Source organism: Pristis pectinata, chromosome 14 (genome assembly GCF_009764475.1).
Source record: "Pristis pectinata isolate sPriPec2 chromosome 14, sPriPec2.1.pri, whole genome shotgun sequence".
Lineage (NCBI taxonomy): Eukaryota > Metazoa > Chordata > Chondrichthyes > Rhinopristiformes > Pristidae > Pristis > Pristis pectinata.
The window spans coordinates 48,127,032-48,142,048 of NC_067418.1; the positions used below are offsets into that span (position 1 = coordinate 48,127,032).

Here is a 15,017-nt window from a genome sequence, read left to right on the forward strand (position 1 = left end):
CAGAGAGTTGTGGACGCAGCCCAGCGCATCACGTACACCAGCCTCCCCTCCTTGGACTCTGTCTTTACCTCTCGTTGTCTTGGTGAAGCAGCCAGCATAATCAAAGACCCCACCAACCCGGGTCATTCTCTCTTCTCTCCTCTTCCATCAGGTAGAAGATACAGGAGCTTGAAGGCACGTACCACCAGACTTAAGGACAGCTTCTACTCCACTGTGATAAGACTATTGAACGGTTCCCTTATACAATGAGATAGAGTCCAAGATCTACCTTGTTGTGACCTTGCACCTCATTGCACTGCACTTTCTCTGTAGCTGTGACACTTTATTCTGTACTGTTACTGTTTCACCTGTATTACATCAATGCACTTTGTACTAACTCAACGTAACTGCACTGTGTAATGAATTGACCTGTACGATCGGTTTGTAAGACAAGCTTTTCACTGTACCTCGGTGCAAGTGACAATAATAAACCAATACCAATAATGTTATAAATGTTCGCGCACATACACACACACAAACACAAACTAAAATACAGCTGTGAGGGCGGTTTGGGCATTTTGTAGATGATACACACTGCAGCCACTGTGCACTGCTGGTGGAGGGAGGGTATATTTGGGATGGTAGCTGGGGTGTCAATCAAGCACTGGCTTCAAATATTGTCTGGATAAGTGCAGCTCCATCAACTGGAGAGGAGTCCATCGCACTTCTCCCTTTGTGCCTTGTACATGGTGCAAAGGCTTTGGGGTGTTAGGAGGTGAGTCACTCAGTACTGGATATACAGCCTCTGACCTATTCCTGGAGCTGGTCCGATTGGTGTTGATGGTGGCAGACTCAGCAATGGCAATGCCATTGAAAGGTGTGTTTATGTGTGTTCTTCTGTGTGTGTGTGTGTGTGTGTGTGTGTGCCTGTGAGTGTGTCTTTCTCTGTGTGTGTGCCTGTGTATGTGTGCCTCTGTGTGCGTATGTCTACGTGTGTGTGTGTGTGTGTGTGTGTGTGCCTGTGTGTCTTTCTCCATGTGTGTGTGCCTGTGAGTGTGACTTTCTCCATGTGTGTGTGTGTGTGCGCCTGTGAGTGTATCTTTCTGTGTGTGTGTGTGTATGTGTGTGTGTGTGTGCCTGTGTGTCTTTCTCCGTGTGTGTGTGTGTGTGTGTGTGTGTGTGTGTGTGTGTGTGTGTGTGTGTGTGTGTGTGTGTGTGTGTGTGTGTGTGTCATCCCACTCCTTGATGCAGTCTATGTTTGTGCAGCCAAGGGCTGATTCATTTGCTGAGAAGCTGTGAATGGAACTGAATATTCCACAATCGTCAGAAACCATCTCCAGAAAATGGACATAGAATCAAGTTACCATGCAGGCTCCTTCAGTGGGCTGAACAGCTGAGGGGTGTACAATGCGATGGGAAGCTCTGCTAATTGCATAGTGCAGGAGATTTACTGATAGTCTGCAAATGAAGGGTTTTTTAAGGAGGAAGTAGGGCTTATTTTGCTGATCTCCATGAGAACTTTTCTCACGGCACTCTTTAATAAACCACTCCCCATTCATTAGCAGAGAAACATCTCAATGCACAGTGTGCCCAAGTGCTTCGGTCTCACAGCTCTGCTACTACCTCCTGTCCAGGTGGACATGGTGATCCGTTATCAAATCTGATGCTTACCCTGGAGTGATTGCTGGTGGGATCACCAACACAACTTTCAGCTTGGCTCCATGCAGGGCTTCTGCCAAGTGTTGGATCATGTGAGCGAGCTCCCTGCAAAGCAAACACATCCCATCAGAGGCTACACGTGCTCATTGCCTGCACCTGTACCTGTGGCATTCCCCGAGCCCATCGTGTTGTGGGATGGAGCTTAGAAATCTCAGCATGGGCACCCAAGTTCTAACAGTTTATTAAATAACAGACCTAACAAGGGAATGTGAAGCCTGCACCTCACACTTCATCACCAAGTGAAGCTAATTCTCAAATATGCCAACATTTAGCTCCAGTTACAAATCAATACCTACATTGAACAAATTTCTCTGTCATAAACCAGCCTCTTACACAGCCTGAGTACCGTTTAGGAAGAGGGAGAGGATAGCTTTTTTTCACATACGCACATACCCACACACACATGAACACATGGACATACAGACACACACACACACACACAGATATATATATATATATATATATATATATATATATATATATATATATATATAGGTACACATACAGAGAGAGACACACACACACATACACATACACACAGACACAGATAAACAACACAAACACAGGTACACAAACACACAGACAGACACACAGAGGTACACATACACACACAGACAGGTACACATACATACAGGTATACACACAGGTACACAGACACACACAGGTACACATACACAGTCACAGGTTACAAATACACACAGGTACACATACACACAGACACAGACAGACTCATACACACAGGTACACACATACATTGATGCACACAGGTACACAGACACACACACACACAAAGGTACACATGCACACAGTCACAGGTACACAAACACACAGGTACCCATATACACAGACAGGTACACATACAGACACACACAGGAACACAGACACACACAGAGACACACACAAAGCTACACACACACAGTCACAGGTACACATACACACAGACACAGGTAAACATACACAGGTACAGATACACACAGACACAGACAGACACACAGGTATACATACACACAGGTACACAGACACAGACACACAGGTACACATACACACAGGTACACACACACATTAATACACATACACACACTGATACACACAGGAACACAGACACACAAGTACACATACACAGACTGACACACATGGGTACACAGACACACACAGGTACATATACACACACATTGATACACACAGGTACACATACACACACAGGTACACATAGACTGATACACACAGGTGCACAGACACACACAGTATATGAATAATACACTGGAAGAGGGTGCCTGTAGGAAAGATCAGTTCCTGTTAATATTGTGGGGTGAGGTTGTGACGAATCTTCAACCTCCAGAGAGTGAGACTTTGAGTGGCTTAAAGGAAAGGTGTGCATTCAACTAGCAGCCTTCACAACCTCAGGAGGTATGGGTGAAGCTGAACAGTATTAATAGTGGAAACACTGCAGCCAATCGTTACAAAAGGTACCAGAAACAGCAATATAAAACCTTACAGCTGCTTTTCATATAAAACATCTGCACTGATGGAAGGCTAGGTATTGACCAGGCAATTATAAACACCGCTGATCTCTTAGTGCACACCGCCTTGGATTAAAATGTTACTGGAGAATGAAAGTCCAGCATTGCGGGGAGGTTGTAGTTTGTAGAGAGTGGAGGTGGTGAAGAATGAAGATACCAGTTAAATGCAGTCATTCAGACAACGCAGTTAACCTTGAAAATCTACACACCTTTCAATGGAGCAGCAAAGGCCAAAGGGAGAACTAACAGAAACATTCAATGTTCTGAAGGGAACCGAGAACGTAAGTATAAATACGAAGGATTATTTTCACATTGAAGACCATTAACAAGGGAGCATGAACTAAGGTTGAATACGCAGCAGATATGGGGTTTTGAGGCTGATGGCACCAAGACAGGGTCAGGCTCCGAGAACAGTGGATGCAGGGGGTGCCAGGGCCCACAGACTACAAACCCCTGTGTCGCACTGAGCGCCTTGGCCCGTCAGAGCAACGGCGAGAGGAGGGGAGGAGGGAAGGAAGGAGCGAGGCAAGTCCAAGGGAGGAAAGAGGAGCCGGGTTGCCGACAGCATGATATTAGATGGGGCAGGCAGTGTTTCAAACGGAAATTGGCTGCCCCGTGCAATGTCAATGAAATCAAGCACCCAGCCTAAAAGGGTGAAGCCTGAAGGTTCTGAGCTGACTTCACTCCTGGACGCTGCACGTCTCAAAGGCAGCAACAGATAAGTTGGACTTATTGGAGTAACTCCAATAAGTTCTAATTAGTATTCATCCACCACCAATTCTAAAATGGACCAAAACGTAGGCCCAAACTGTCTCTGCACAGCACTGTCCTCCTGCCCTATACATGTTATATTTAACTTTTTTTTCTGTACCCTCAATGCTACCCATTCTACTTCCTCCCACAGCTGCAAAGCCACCCACACCCTTGAGACCACTGGCCTGTTAGCAAACCGTCCTCTCCACCTCATTGTTAGTGGGGCGGCCTTTTAATTGATAGGGCAGGCCCCCTATAAGATGTGTCACTTTACTCTGTACTGTTATTGTTTTTACCTGTACTACCTCAATGCACCCTGTACTACCTCAATGTAACTGCACTGTGTAATGAATTGACCTGTACGATCGGTGTGCAAGACAAGTTTTTCACTGTACCTCGGTACAAGTGACAATAATAAACCAATACCAATATTTATTTATTAGTCACATGTAAGATATCTTTATTAGTCACATGTATATCGAAACACACAGTGAAATGCATCTTTTGCGTAGAGTGTTCTGGGGGGCAGCCCGCAAGTGTCGCCACGCTTCCGGCGCCAACACAGCACACCCGCAACTTCCTAACCCATACGTGTTTGAAATGTGGGAGGAAACCGGAGCACCCGGAGGAAACCCACGCAGACACACGGGGAGAACGTGCAAACTCCTGACAGACAGCGGCCGGAATTGAACCCAGGTCACCGGCGCTGTAAAGCGTTACGCTAACCGCTACACTACTGTGCCTGCATTGTACAATGTACTGCAATGCGTCTTTTTGCGTTACTGAGAATGTGCTGGGGGGGTGGGGGGGTGGGGGGGGGGGGCAGCCCTCTATGTAGTCCTTCCAAAGACCCTCCGCCATACCACATCCACCCTCAGCCCGTGGTCCTCCTTCTGCCTCCCCTACACCACCATCGCACCCCCCATCCCGGCATCTGTAGCACTTTCTAAACCCCTCCACATGCTTCCTCCGTCCACAACAGAACCATTCTCCATTTACTGGAAGCTCTTCAAAATACTGAGGTCAGTATTTACTTGCAAATCGCTGCTGTAGTGCATTCTTGATCCAACAATAGCAGCCCTTAATAAGGTAGTGCTTGAAAACACACTGGCAAATTGATAAAATACAGCACTTTGTACACAGACTTTTTCAATTCAAAAACAGAATAAAGGACTAGACAGCACTACCAGCAATTTATAGTTCACAAAGAGGCACTGTTGTTTTGACAGTCTGAAGTTTATCCAGTGACTCTTGATAGGTTCCTGCAGAGAAAATCCCCAGCAGCACGTATGCAAGAGTCACCGATAAAACATAATAGAACTCCCAGATAAATATCAGCTAAGATCTGGAGTCATCCTATTACTTGAAGTCTCCCCTTTAATTATGGTGGGGGTTAACTCTTAACACTCAATCATAAACAATCTCACAGCCTTAGTGTCTTCAAGCTGAGTCAAAGAACGTAACCCAGCCACAGAATACTATTAGCAGCCTCATTCCAGCAGAGATGCAATGTTCAAAAAATAAAATCAGTTTCTCCTAGATATTTTTAGAAGCGAACGTGGAATTGGTTTATTAATGTTACATGAACCGAGATACAGTGAAAGGCTTTTTGTCTTGCATGCCATTACAACTTTGTAGGTGAACAGTCCAGGAGTAATTGTCTTTATCTCTGATTAGATGGCAGGAGTACACTTGTAAGAGCCAGATTTTCACTTATCACAGATAGAAATATGCTTTAATCTCTAACATTTTATTTAAACTGTTGCTCCATCAAAGTGAACCCATTATCAGCTAATTCCTGAGCACAGTCCTGTCTGAATCACTCAGGTTTGTTAAGGAATGGCAGTCAATTTTGAACCTGTTATTTAAATTACACCAAAGGTGGCAATTTTCATTTCTCTCTCAATTTTACCTTCAGCAACACATCCTGCAAGGTGACATCTGGTGAAGTCAATTTACATTCCCCTCACACTGTGTTATGTTAAATGTTACAGGATATGATCAGTTTGGCACAGGGTTGCATACCTCATCTGTTGAGATAGTAACTGGCAGAAATATCAATGGATTTTTGAGCCTTTCGCACATTAAAGGGAAGGAGAGGAGGCATGAAAATCCCAGACACCCCCGCAGAGGGGACAGGAGACAACAAGAAATTCCACAGACGCTGGAATCTGCAGCAATACACAAAAAGTGCTAGAGGAACTCAGCAGGTCAGGCAGCATCCATGGAAGGAAATAAACTGTTTCAGGCCGAGACCCTTCATCAGGACTGGAAAGGAAGGGGGCAGAAGCCAGAATAAGAAGGTGGGGGGAGGGGGAGGAGAACACGCGGGCAGGGGACAGGTGAGTTCAGGTGATGGGAGAGTCCTGGTGAGAGGGGGAAGGTAGGTGGGTGGGGGGAGGGTGTAGTAAGCTGAGAGGTGATGGGTGGAAGAGGCAAAGGGCTGAAGGAGGAGGAATCCATGGAATAGAGAAGGAGAGGAGAGGAGATGGGCGTCATCAAGGTGGGGGAAGGCAGCCATGGGAATAAAGGAGTTGGGGGGGGGGGTTAGAAAAAGAAGGGGTGAGGTCGCCAGAAGTTAGAGAAATCGATGCTGAGGCCGTCAGGTTGGAGACTCCCAAGGTGGAATATGAGGTGTTGTTCCTCCAGCCAAGGGGACAGGAGATGTGTTTGGGACTTTAGGTTACGAGGGATGGGAGAGCAATGCGTGTTTGGGTATTTTGGATATTACAGAGAGGACGAAGGCAATGACTTTTGGTTTCACACACACTGCAAGGTAACAAAGAGATTTGAGTCTGATTCACTTTATAGAGAACTTACAGAAGTCAGTTGGCTTAATTAATTTCTGCTGTGAATCCATCTCCCAACCTGCCTAATTTATTAGACTTACAGCATTTCTGTCCATTCTTTCCTTTCACATATTCACCTTCAACCACTGATTCTATATTTCCAACAATTGTTTTGTGCTTTAAAATATCTCCTTATTTCTCCATGGAGTCTACTTCACGTTCAAGGCTCTTAGCTTTGGATTCTCACAAGTGGAAGCACTTTCTCCACAGTGTTGCTAAAAAACCACCGTAACCACCACGTTGCAACTGGATAAAACTTCGGTTAGGCCACATTTGGAGGATTGTGTGCGGTTCTGGTTGCCGCATTACAGGAAGGATGTGGCGGTTTTAGAGAGGGTGCAGAGGAGGTTCACCGGGATGCTGCCCGGATCGTAGAGTATTAACTATAAGGAGAGGTTGGACACAACTTGGGTTGTTTTCTCTGGAGCGTCAGAGGCTGAGAAGAGACCTGATAGAAGTTTATAAAATTAAGAGAGGCATAGATAAGGGTAGATTGTCAGAGTCTTTCTCCCAGGGTGGGAATATCAAATGCAAGAGGGAATAGGTTTAAAGGTGAGAGGGGGAAAGTTTAAAGGAGGTGTATTGGTATTGGTTTATTATTGTCACTTGTATCGAGGTACAGTGAAAAACTTGTCTTGCATACCGATCGTACAGATCAATTCATTACACAGTGCAGTTACATTGAGTCAGTGCAGAGTGCATTGATGTAGTACAAGTAAAAACAATAACAGTACAAAGTAAAGTGTCACAGCTACAGAGAAAGTGCAGTGCAATAAGGTGCAAGGTCAACAAGGTAGATCGTGAGGTCAGAGTCCATCTCATTGTATAAGGGAACCATTCAATAGTCTTATCACTGTGGGGTAGAAGCTGTCCTTAAGTCTGGTGGTACGTGCCCTTAGGCTCCTGTATCTTCTGCCTGATGGAAGAGGAGAGAAGAGAGAATGTCCCGGGTGGGTGGGGTCTTTGATTATGCTGGCTGCTTCACCAAGGCAGCAAGAGGTAAAGACAGAGTCCAAGGAGGGGAGGCTGGTTTCTGTGATGCACTGGGTTGTGTCCACAACTCTCTGCAGTTTCTTGCGGTCCTGGGCTGAGCAGTTGCCATACCAAGCCGTGATACATCCAGGTAGGATGCTTTCTGTTTGTTTTCCCCCCCACAGAGTGTTAGGTGCCTGGAATGCACTGCCAGGGGAAGCGGTGGAAGAAATACGATGGTAATGTTCAGGAGGCATTTAGTCTGACAGATGAACAGACAGGGAATGAAGGGATGTAGACCATGCTCAGGAAGATGGGATTAGTTAAAATTGGCATCACAGAGTTAGTGGGCTGAAGGATCTGTCCTGTGCTGTTCTGTGTTCCATGTTCGAATGTCTAACCCATTCAGAATTCTTAAGACCCTATAAGCTCACCTTCCCAAGGGAAAAAGAGAGCCCTAAACTCTGCAATCTTATTCAATAGCAGTAAATTCTCTTTTCTGGTGCCAGCTTTTGAATCTTCTTACACTTTCTTCGGTGCTTACATTTGGTTGAGTTACCAGAGGACATCATGCCCAATTTTGGTCACAGTATTACTTAAAGAGGATGGTGGCTTTGGCATGAGGGCAGGTGAGACGAGCTGGAATAGTTCTAGGGCTAAGGGATTTCGGATGAGGTTTGAACGGAGAAGCTGGGGCTGTTTCCTTGGAGGAAAGAAACTTGAGGGAGGATTTGATAGAGGTCGACAATATTGTGACTGATTTAAGTAGCTCAAACAGAGGGAAGCTGTTTCCGTATCAAATGGTTCAAGTGGCAAAGATTTAAAAGGTGGAGGCACGGGATGTGGTGGTACGAGGAATTTTATTTTAAATGCAGAGCTGTCATGATCTGCTACTCACCAACTGCAGGAGTGGTGGAAACAATATCAATCAGGGCTTTCGAAAGGGAATTGGATCAGCATTTTAGACAAATTCGCAAGGAATAGGGGTGCCGGGATCACTCTGCCAGAGGCCGAGTGGGCCATTTTGTGCCGAAATGATTGTCTGGCTTCTATGCAATTACAGCAGCCTTATTACAAGTTTAACAAAACTTATTTTTGCATTTAGCACTTCTGGAAATAAGTGTATGAACTTAATTAGTAATTTTTAGTACTTTTTAAATCTGCAGTGCTGTATTCGATAATTCTTATCCCAAGAATCCTTGACTCTTCTAGCCCAGTTCCTTACTTTTCCGAGGTGTATGTGAGATTTTTATTTCCCACAAAAGCACACAGCCTCACATTTAACTCCCTTAAAATGTATTTGCCAGTCCGCGGTCAAAGGGCTTTTTTAATGTCATCCTAAGACAAGATATATCGAAACACAGTGAAATGCATCTTTTGCGTAGAGTGTTCTGGGGGGGCAGCCCGCAAGTGTCGCCACGCTTCCGGCGCCAACGTAGCACACCCACAACTTCCTAACCTGCACATCTTTGGAATGTGGGAGGAAACCGGAGCACCCGGAGGAAACCCACGCAGACACACGGGGAGAACATACAAACTCCTCACAGACAGCGGCGGGAATTGTAATAGCGTTATGCTAACCACTACACTACCGTGCCTTCCCTTCTGCAATGTTGTTCAAATTTTAGATATATGCAATGGTTTGCATATTTTAACTACTGAAAAAACCATTGCTTCTGAAACGATGAACACATTATTCTTGCAGGTGCTGCTTTCCAGTCTCTGGTCATTGTGTTTTTCTCCACTCTTTGCTTTCTAAGCCAATTTGTTACCCAGACAGCTACACGTCCCCAGCTTTCTTCATCCTAAGCTTAGCTGCAGTGTTCTCCCGTCCTGGTGAGGCTTCTTAAAGCACCCTATGCCAGGCAACAAGAGTGACTCTGACCCTGCGTTGTACACTGAACGACGTCACTTGTCACAGCCACTGGTCTCCACTCATGTCAGATGTACCAAGGGTGGGTGACCAAATTTCTGGAAAAGCGGTAAGAGCACGTGGAGGGCCTGATTACATTTAGCAATCAGCTTATGGATAATACTTTGCTTGAAACATAAAAATGTGATGCACAAAAAACTTCCCGGGCTCGACAGCCTTCACCCACAAAAGCCATGAAAAATCCTTTGCTTTTTAAAATCACGTTCTTCCTTCAGGCTACGAAGGCCCAGTGATTTACATGCCTATCGCAAGCAAATGCTCAATTCTGAGGGAAAGTGACCCCATTTAAAACCCAAGGATGAGCGCCAAGATCAACTGAACGAGAGGAAATCATTTGCCAACGGGCTGATTAATTAAAACAATCATTCTACTCCACGGTGATTTGAATCGATCTGGCTGCGTCATTTACATACTAGAGAAAGTGATCACATTTCACTGGATATTGAAACAGTGCCTCCCCACCCCTCCTCCAAAGACACACCAAAAAAAATCACTGAATACAGCACATTCCTGGTGCTATAAAACCAGCTGATCTATTGCGAAGGTCTTTCTGCTTTTAAAAGTACTACATAAGGTTCTGCAGTTTTATAACATTCAAAAGGTACAAGCGACTCAAACAACAGTGCCTGCAGGGAAAGAGAATATCAAAAGTTGCTGGCAAATAAAGCAACGAGACCTTGAGCAGATTCAAGGACACATAACACACCTGATAATCCTCAACATTACAATTTATTATAACAGCTCAGCTCATAAACACAGGGCACGTACAGGACTACCACTTTCAGTAATTACATCCATCTCAAACTGCCTGTCAGCAAAGATATGGAGGAAGATGTTCATGGATAGACGAGGTGTCACACACAATGCATCATGCTGTAGTATTTACACACTACTGCCTAGAAATTGGATCACGTAGCATTGTGCTTTGACACGTTTTGTGACCGGATTTCAGGTTTTAAGCATAAATTGCAAGAAAGTGGTGACTTTGAAAGAATCATAGTAATTCCCACTCGAGGTAAATCAGCAGACCACAGTCATGTGGCATGTAGTACATGTCCAGTTACACCACCCATCGTGCAGCACACATCTGGAACTGGATCATGTTCCCCCTCCCCCCGCCACCTAGTCTCTGCAGCTATGCTAATTTAAAGGGCTGGTCAGCCCCTCGACAGTTAACAGCTGCAGTCAGCTGCGGGGGGAACTCAGCAGGCCTCCCGCGAGCTGGTGGGACACCTTCAGTTGAGGAGCACAGGCACTTCTCCACGTTACCCTTGTGCAGAACGGGCACCAGAAGCAAGACTGGTGCGTCCGGGGGCTCCTACGGGAGAAAGAAAACAAGAAAAGACCCCGTGCTTCAACGGTGTTCAGGGAATCCGCTCGAGCTCCAACTCATTATAGAGCAAAGTACCCAGAGCTTCCCGTTTCCCATCAGATGGGGTGGCAGAGAAGGGTGGACCTTCAGTGGGCTGAACTCCATCCACACACTGTGTCTGGATGGCTCCGCTCGTGTAAGCCAAGGTCGGGGGCACCCTGAACTTCTGAAGCGCTGCATCGGACCGGGTGACATGGGGAGAAGGTACAAATTCCTTACAGACAGCGGCAGGAATTGAACCCAGGTCACTGGCGCTGTAAAGCATTACGCTAACCGCTACACTACTGTGCCTGCCCTAACCAATACCAACACCAATGCATAACATACAGCAAAAAAGGCTGCGAAATAGCAGAGCGGTATAGCAGTCAGATGATAAAAGAAATAGAATGAAAAGGATGGCTGTACAGCAATTCAGTCAGATAATACCTCAGGGACGAATTGTGCTGGTGGTCACAGCATTTAAAAGGGGTCACAAACAGCATTGTAAATTGGGAGGTGAATTGCCAACAGCGCTGCTGTGTGATAGGAACCTGGTTGAACCCAGTCGTAAACTACCCCAGTCACCGCTGTCGAAATCTCTGGCCTGGGGAGAGCAGCGTGGGTACATGGAGTGGGTGATGCCAGTCCCCACATGCCCCCCCCCCCCCCCCCACCGTGCTAGCCAGGGTGCAGCCACTAGCCCTGACCCTCAGCACTGAGCGGCCACACCACTGGCCTCAGTCCAACCCCAAATGCAGCCTCCCCGCACTGGGCTGCAGGTTGGTTCGTTGCTGTGTGGGAGCACAAGGGGGGAGGGTCCCAGAACAGCAGCAGCACAGCCCGAGAGGGCGAGGTATGTACACGTGAGCATTCATTGGGAGCTGGAGGACTATGATGTATCAAGGGTAGGACCAAGCAGGGTACCAGAGTACAGCAGAGAAACAAGAAGACTGCAGATGCTGGAAATCTAGGTGAAAAAACACAACGGTGCTGGAGGAACTCAGCAGGCCAGGCAGCGTCCGTGGAGAAAAGCAGGCGGTCAACGTTTCGGGTCAGGACTGAAGATAGGAAAAGGGGGAAGCCCGATATATAGGAGGGAAAAGCAGAGCAGTGATAGGTGGACAGAAGAGGGGAGGTGGGGTGGGCACAGGGTGGTGATAGGTAGATGCAGGTAAGAGATGGTGATGGGCAGGTGCGGGGGAGGAGGGGAGAGCAGATCCACTGGGGGACGGGTTAAAGGTAAGGAGAGAGAGGGGGGAAAAAACCGTAGAAGAAAAAAGAGAGGCTGGGAGAGGGAATAAGAGAAGTGGCACGGTGGGGAAAAGGGGGGGATTACTTAAAGTGGGAGAATTCAACGTTCATGCCAGCGGAGGTGCGGGAAACGGCACAGTTACGGGTGCGAGCTCTCTTGACCAAAGTCAGAGGGAAGCCCCGGTTAGAAAAGCGGAGGTGTGGGAATTCTCCCATTAAGTATTCCCCACTCACCTTCCCTACAACCCTCCCCAAACCCCCCCCCACCATGCTTCTTCTCTTCTTCCCTTTCCGAGCCTCTCTCTTTTTTCTACCCTTTCTCCCCCCCTTACCTTTGACCCATCCCCCGGTGGATCTGCTCTCCCATCCTCCCTATCTCTATCTCTTACCTGCATTTACCTATCACCGCCCACCCCTCCTCCCCTCTTCTGTCCACCTATCACTGCTCTGCTTTTCCCTCCAATGTATTGGGCTTCCCCCTTTTCCCATCTCCGCTTCCGCTCTGCCATCGATGGAGCTCTTTACACGCACTTCCTCCATCTCCCGGTTGACTGCTCTGAACCCCCTTCCCCTCCCCAGGTAGAACAGTGGTAGAGTTCCCTTGGTCCTCACCTTTCATCAACCACCCCCCCCCCCCCCACCCCGCCAACCTGGAGCCTTCCTCTGTAACACATCATCCTCCGCCATTTCCACCAGCGCCAAACGTTGACCGCCTGCTTTTCTCCACAGATGCTGCCCGGCCTGCTGAGTCCCTCCAGTATCGTAGTGTTTTTCAACCAGTGTACAGCATACTAGTTACAATAATGGTAATCTTGGAACTTGTATACAATTAAATCACTCAGATAAAAACTTAGCATCAGTAAAAACAAACATGGAGAAATTGGATTGCCAAAGCCAACTACGGATGTCCTACAGGAATAGAACCTGGTAACCTTGCACTTCTCTTCCTTTAGGGAGGATAATCTCTGTCACTGCTTTTCTTTATCTGGGTCTCTTTATGTCCATCTCAGGAGACTCTCAGAGCTACCTCGACTATACCTGCTCCCAACCTGCCTCCTGTAAAGACGTCATCCCTTTCTCGCAGTCCCCTCGTCCGTTCTCAAGAGGGGGGTTCCCGCTCCAGAACTTCTGAAGCGTCCTCCTCCTTCAGGAAATGTGGCTTCCGCTCTGCCATCGATGGAGCTCTTTACACGCACTTCCTCCATCTCCCGGTTGACTGCTCTGAACCCCCTTCCCCTCCCCAGGTAGAAGAGCGGTAGAGTTCCCTTGGTCCTCACCTTTCATCAACCCCCCCCACCCCCCCCCTAACCCGGAGCCTTCCTCTGCAACACATCATCCTCCGCCATTTCCACCAGCGCCAACCCAATCCTACCACCAGTCACATCTTCCCCATCACCCCTTTCCTCCCCCTCATCCCAACTTTTTTTGGGACTCCCTGGTCCACTCATCCCTCTGCACCCTCCCCTCCCACTCCCCTAGCACTTTCCCCTGTAACGCCTGTCCCTTCACTCCCTCCCTCACCACCATCCAGGGACCTAAACAGCCCTTCCAGGTGAGACAGAGATTCACCAGGGTGTCACCTGGATTGGAGCATTTCAGGAGATACTGGATAGGCTGGGCTTAGCTCCCTAGAAAAGAAGCAGCTGAGGGGTGAGTAGATGCCAAGAGGATGTTCTCTCTCATGGGGGGAAATAAACTAAGGGGTGTAGATACAAAACAAGGACTCATCCATCTATCATGGAGGCAAGGAGGAATTTCTTCACTCAGCGGTCTGTGACTCTTTGCAATTCCCTACCCCAGAGAGATGTGGAGGCAGAGTTATTTCAGACACAGGACAGTTAAAGGTTATGGGCATCGGACTGGAACGCAAGGCTGAAATCAAGATCACATCAGCCACCATCTTACTAATGGTGGAACAGATCAGTGGGGCCTACATAGAGTAATGCAGCATAGAAGCAGGCCCTTTGGTCCAACTGGTCCATGCTGACCGCAGCAACATCCCCGCTAGTCCAAGTTGCCCGTGTATGGCCCATAACCGTCCAAGCTGTAGTTGGCTTCAGTTCCTATTTTTAACGTTCTTATAATTCCTCCCAACATTAGACAAATCAAGCCCAAGAACAGATAACCCTCTTTGCCCCTCTTCACTCAGCGGTTCTACGTTAATTTTGACTCCACTTACTTCCGCTTCTGGCCACCGAGCTGGCTCCACACCTCCAATACAAAGCCATCAAACTCCTCCGTCTGGGGGATAAAAAAAAGAGAGAGATCAAAAGTAAACATTTTCTGAATCTAACTTGGACTTTCAAACATGGTGGAGACCTTCCTTGAACTATTTTCAAAACCTTTGGTTAAAGTACAGATATTGGCTGATATCATTATGTATTAAGGGTTTTTCCTCGTCCTTTTGTTTTAGAAACCAAACAGCTTCGGTCTTGGTAGTGGGTCTAGACATTTTTTTTATAATACAATTATTCCAATTTATTCGTTATTAATTATCATTTTTGATTACTAATATAGGGTATTGTGATTTCAAGTACGATTTAACACAATGTATTTAGTAGTATTTTATTTTCTATTTGATTCATGTACTCTGTATTTTCTTTCTGGAATTAATAAAAATATTGTAAAGAAAAAATAAACAGGAGGTTTCAGACATCACTGGGGCAGGGTAGACCTTGGCAATGGCTCTC

The 15,017-nt window shown here is 46.8% G+C and overlaps 1 protein-coding gene across 1 annotated transcript in view; it reads right to left on the reverse strand.

Moving 5' to 3' along the window:
* The window catches only part of chid1 (chitinase domain containing 1), an 85,283-nt gene that overhangs the window by 48,464 nt on the left and 21,802 nt on the right, over window positions 1–15,017 (reverse strand). The window contains exons 6-7 of the mRNA XM_052029101.1: window positions 14,507–14,568; window positions 1,651–1,743 (exon numbers count right to left, since the gene is read on the reverse strand). Coding sequence (XP_051885061.1) covers window positions 1,651–1,743; window positions 14,507–14,568 — 155 coding nt within the window. The remainder of the gene's footprint in view (window positions 1–1,650; window positions 1,744–14,506; window positions 14,569–15,017) is intronic.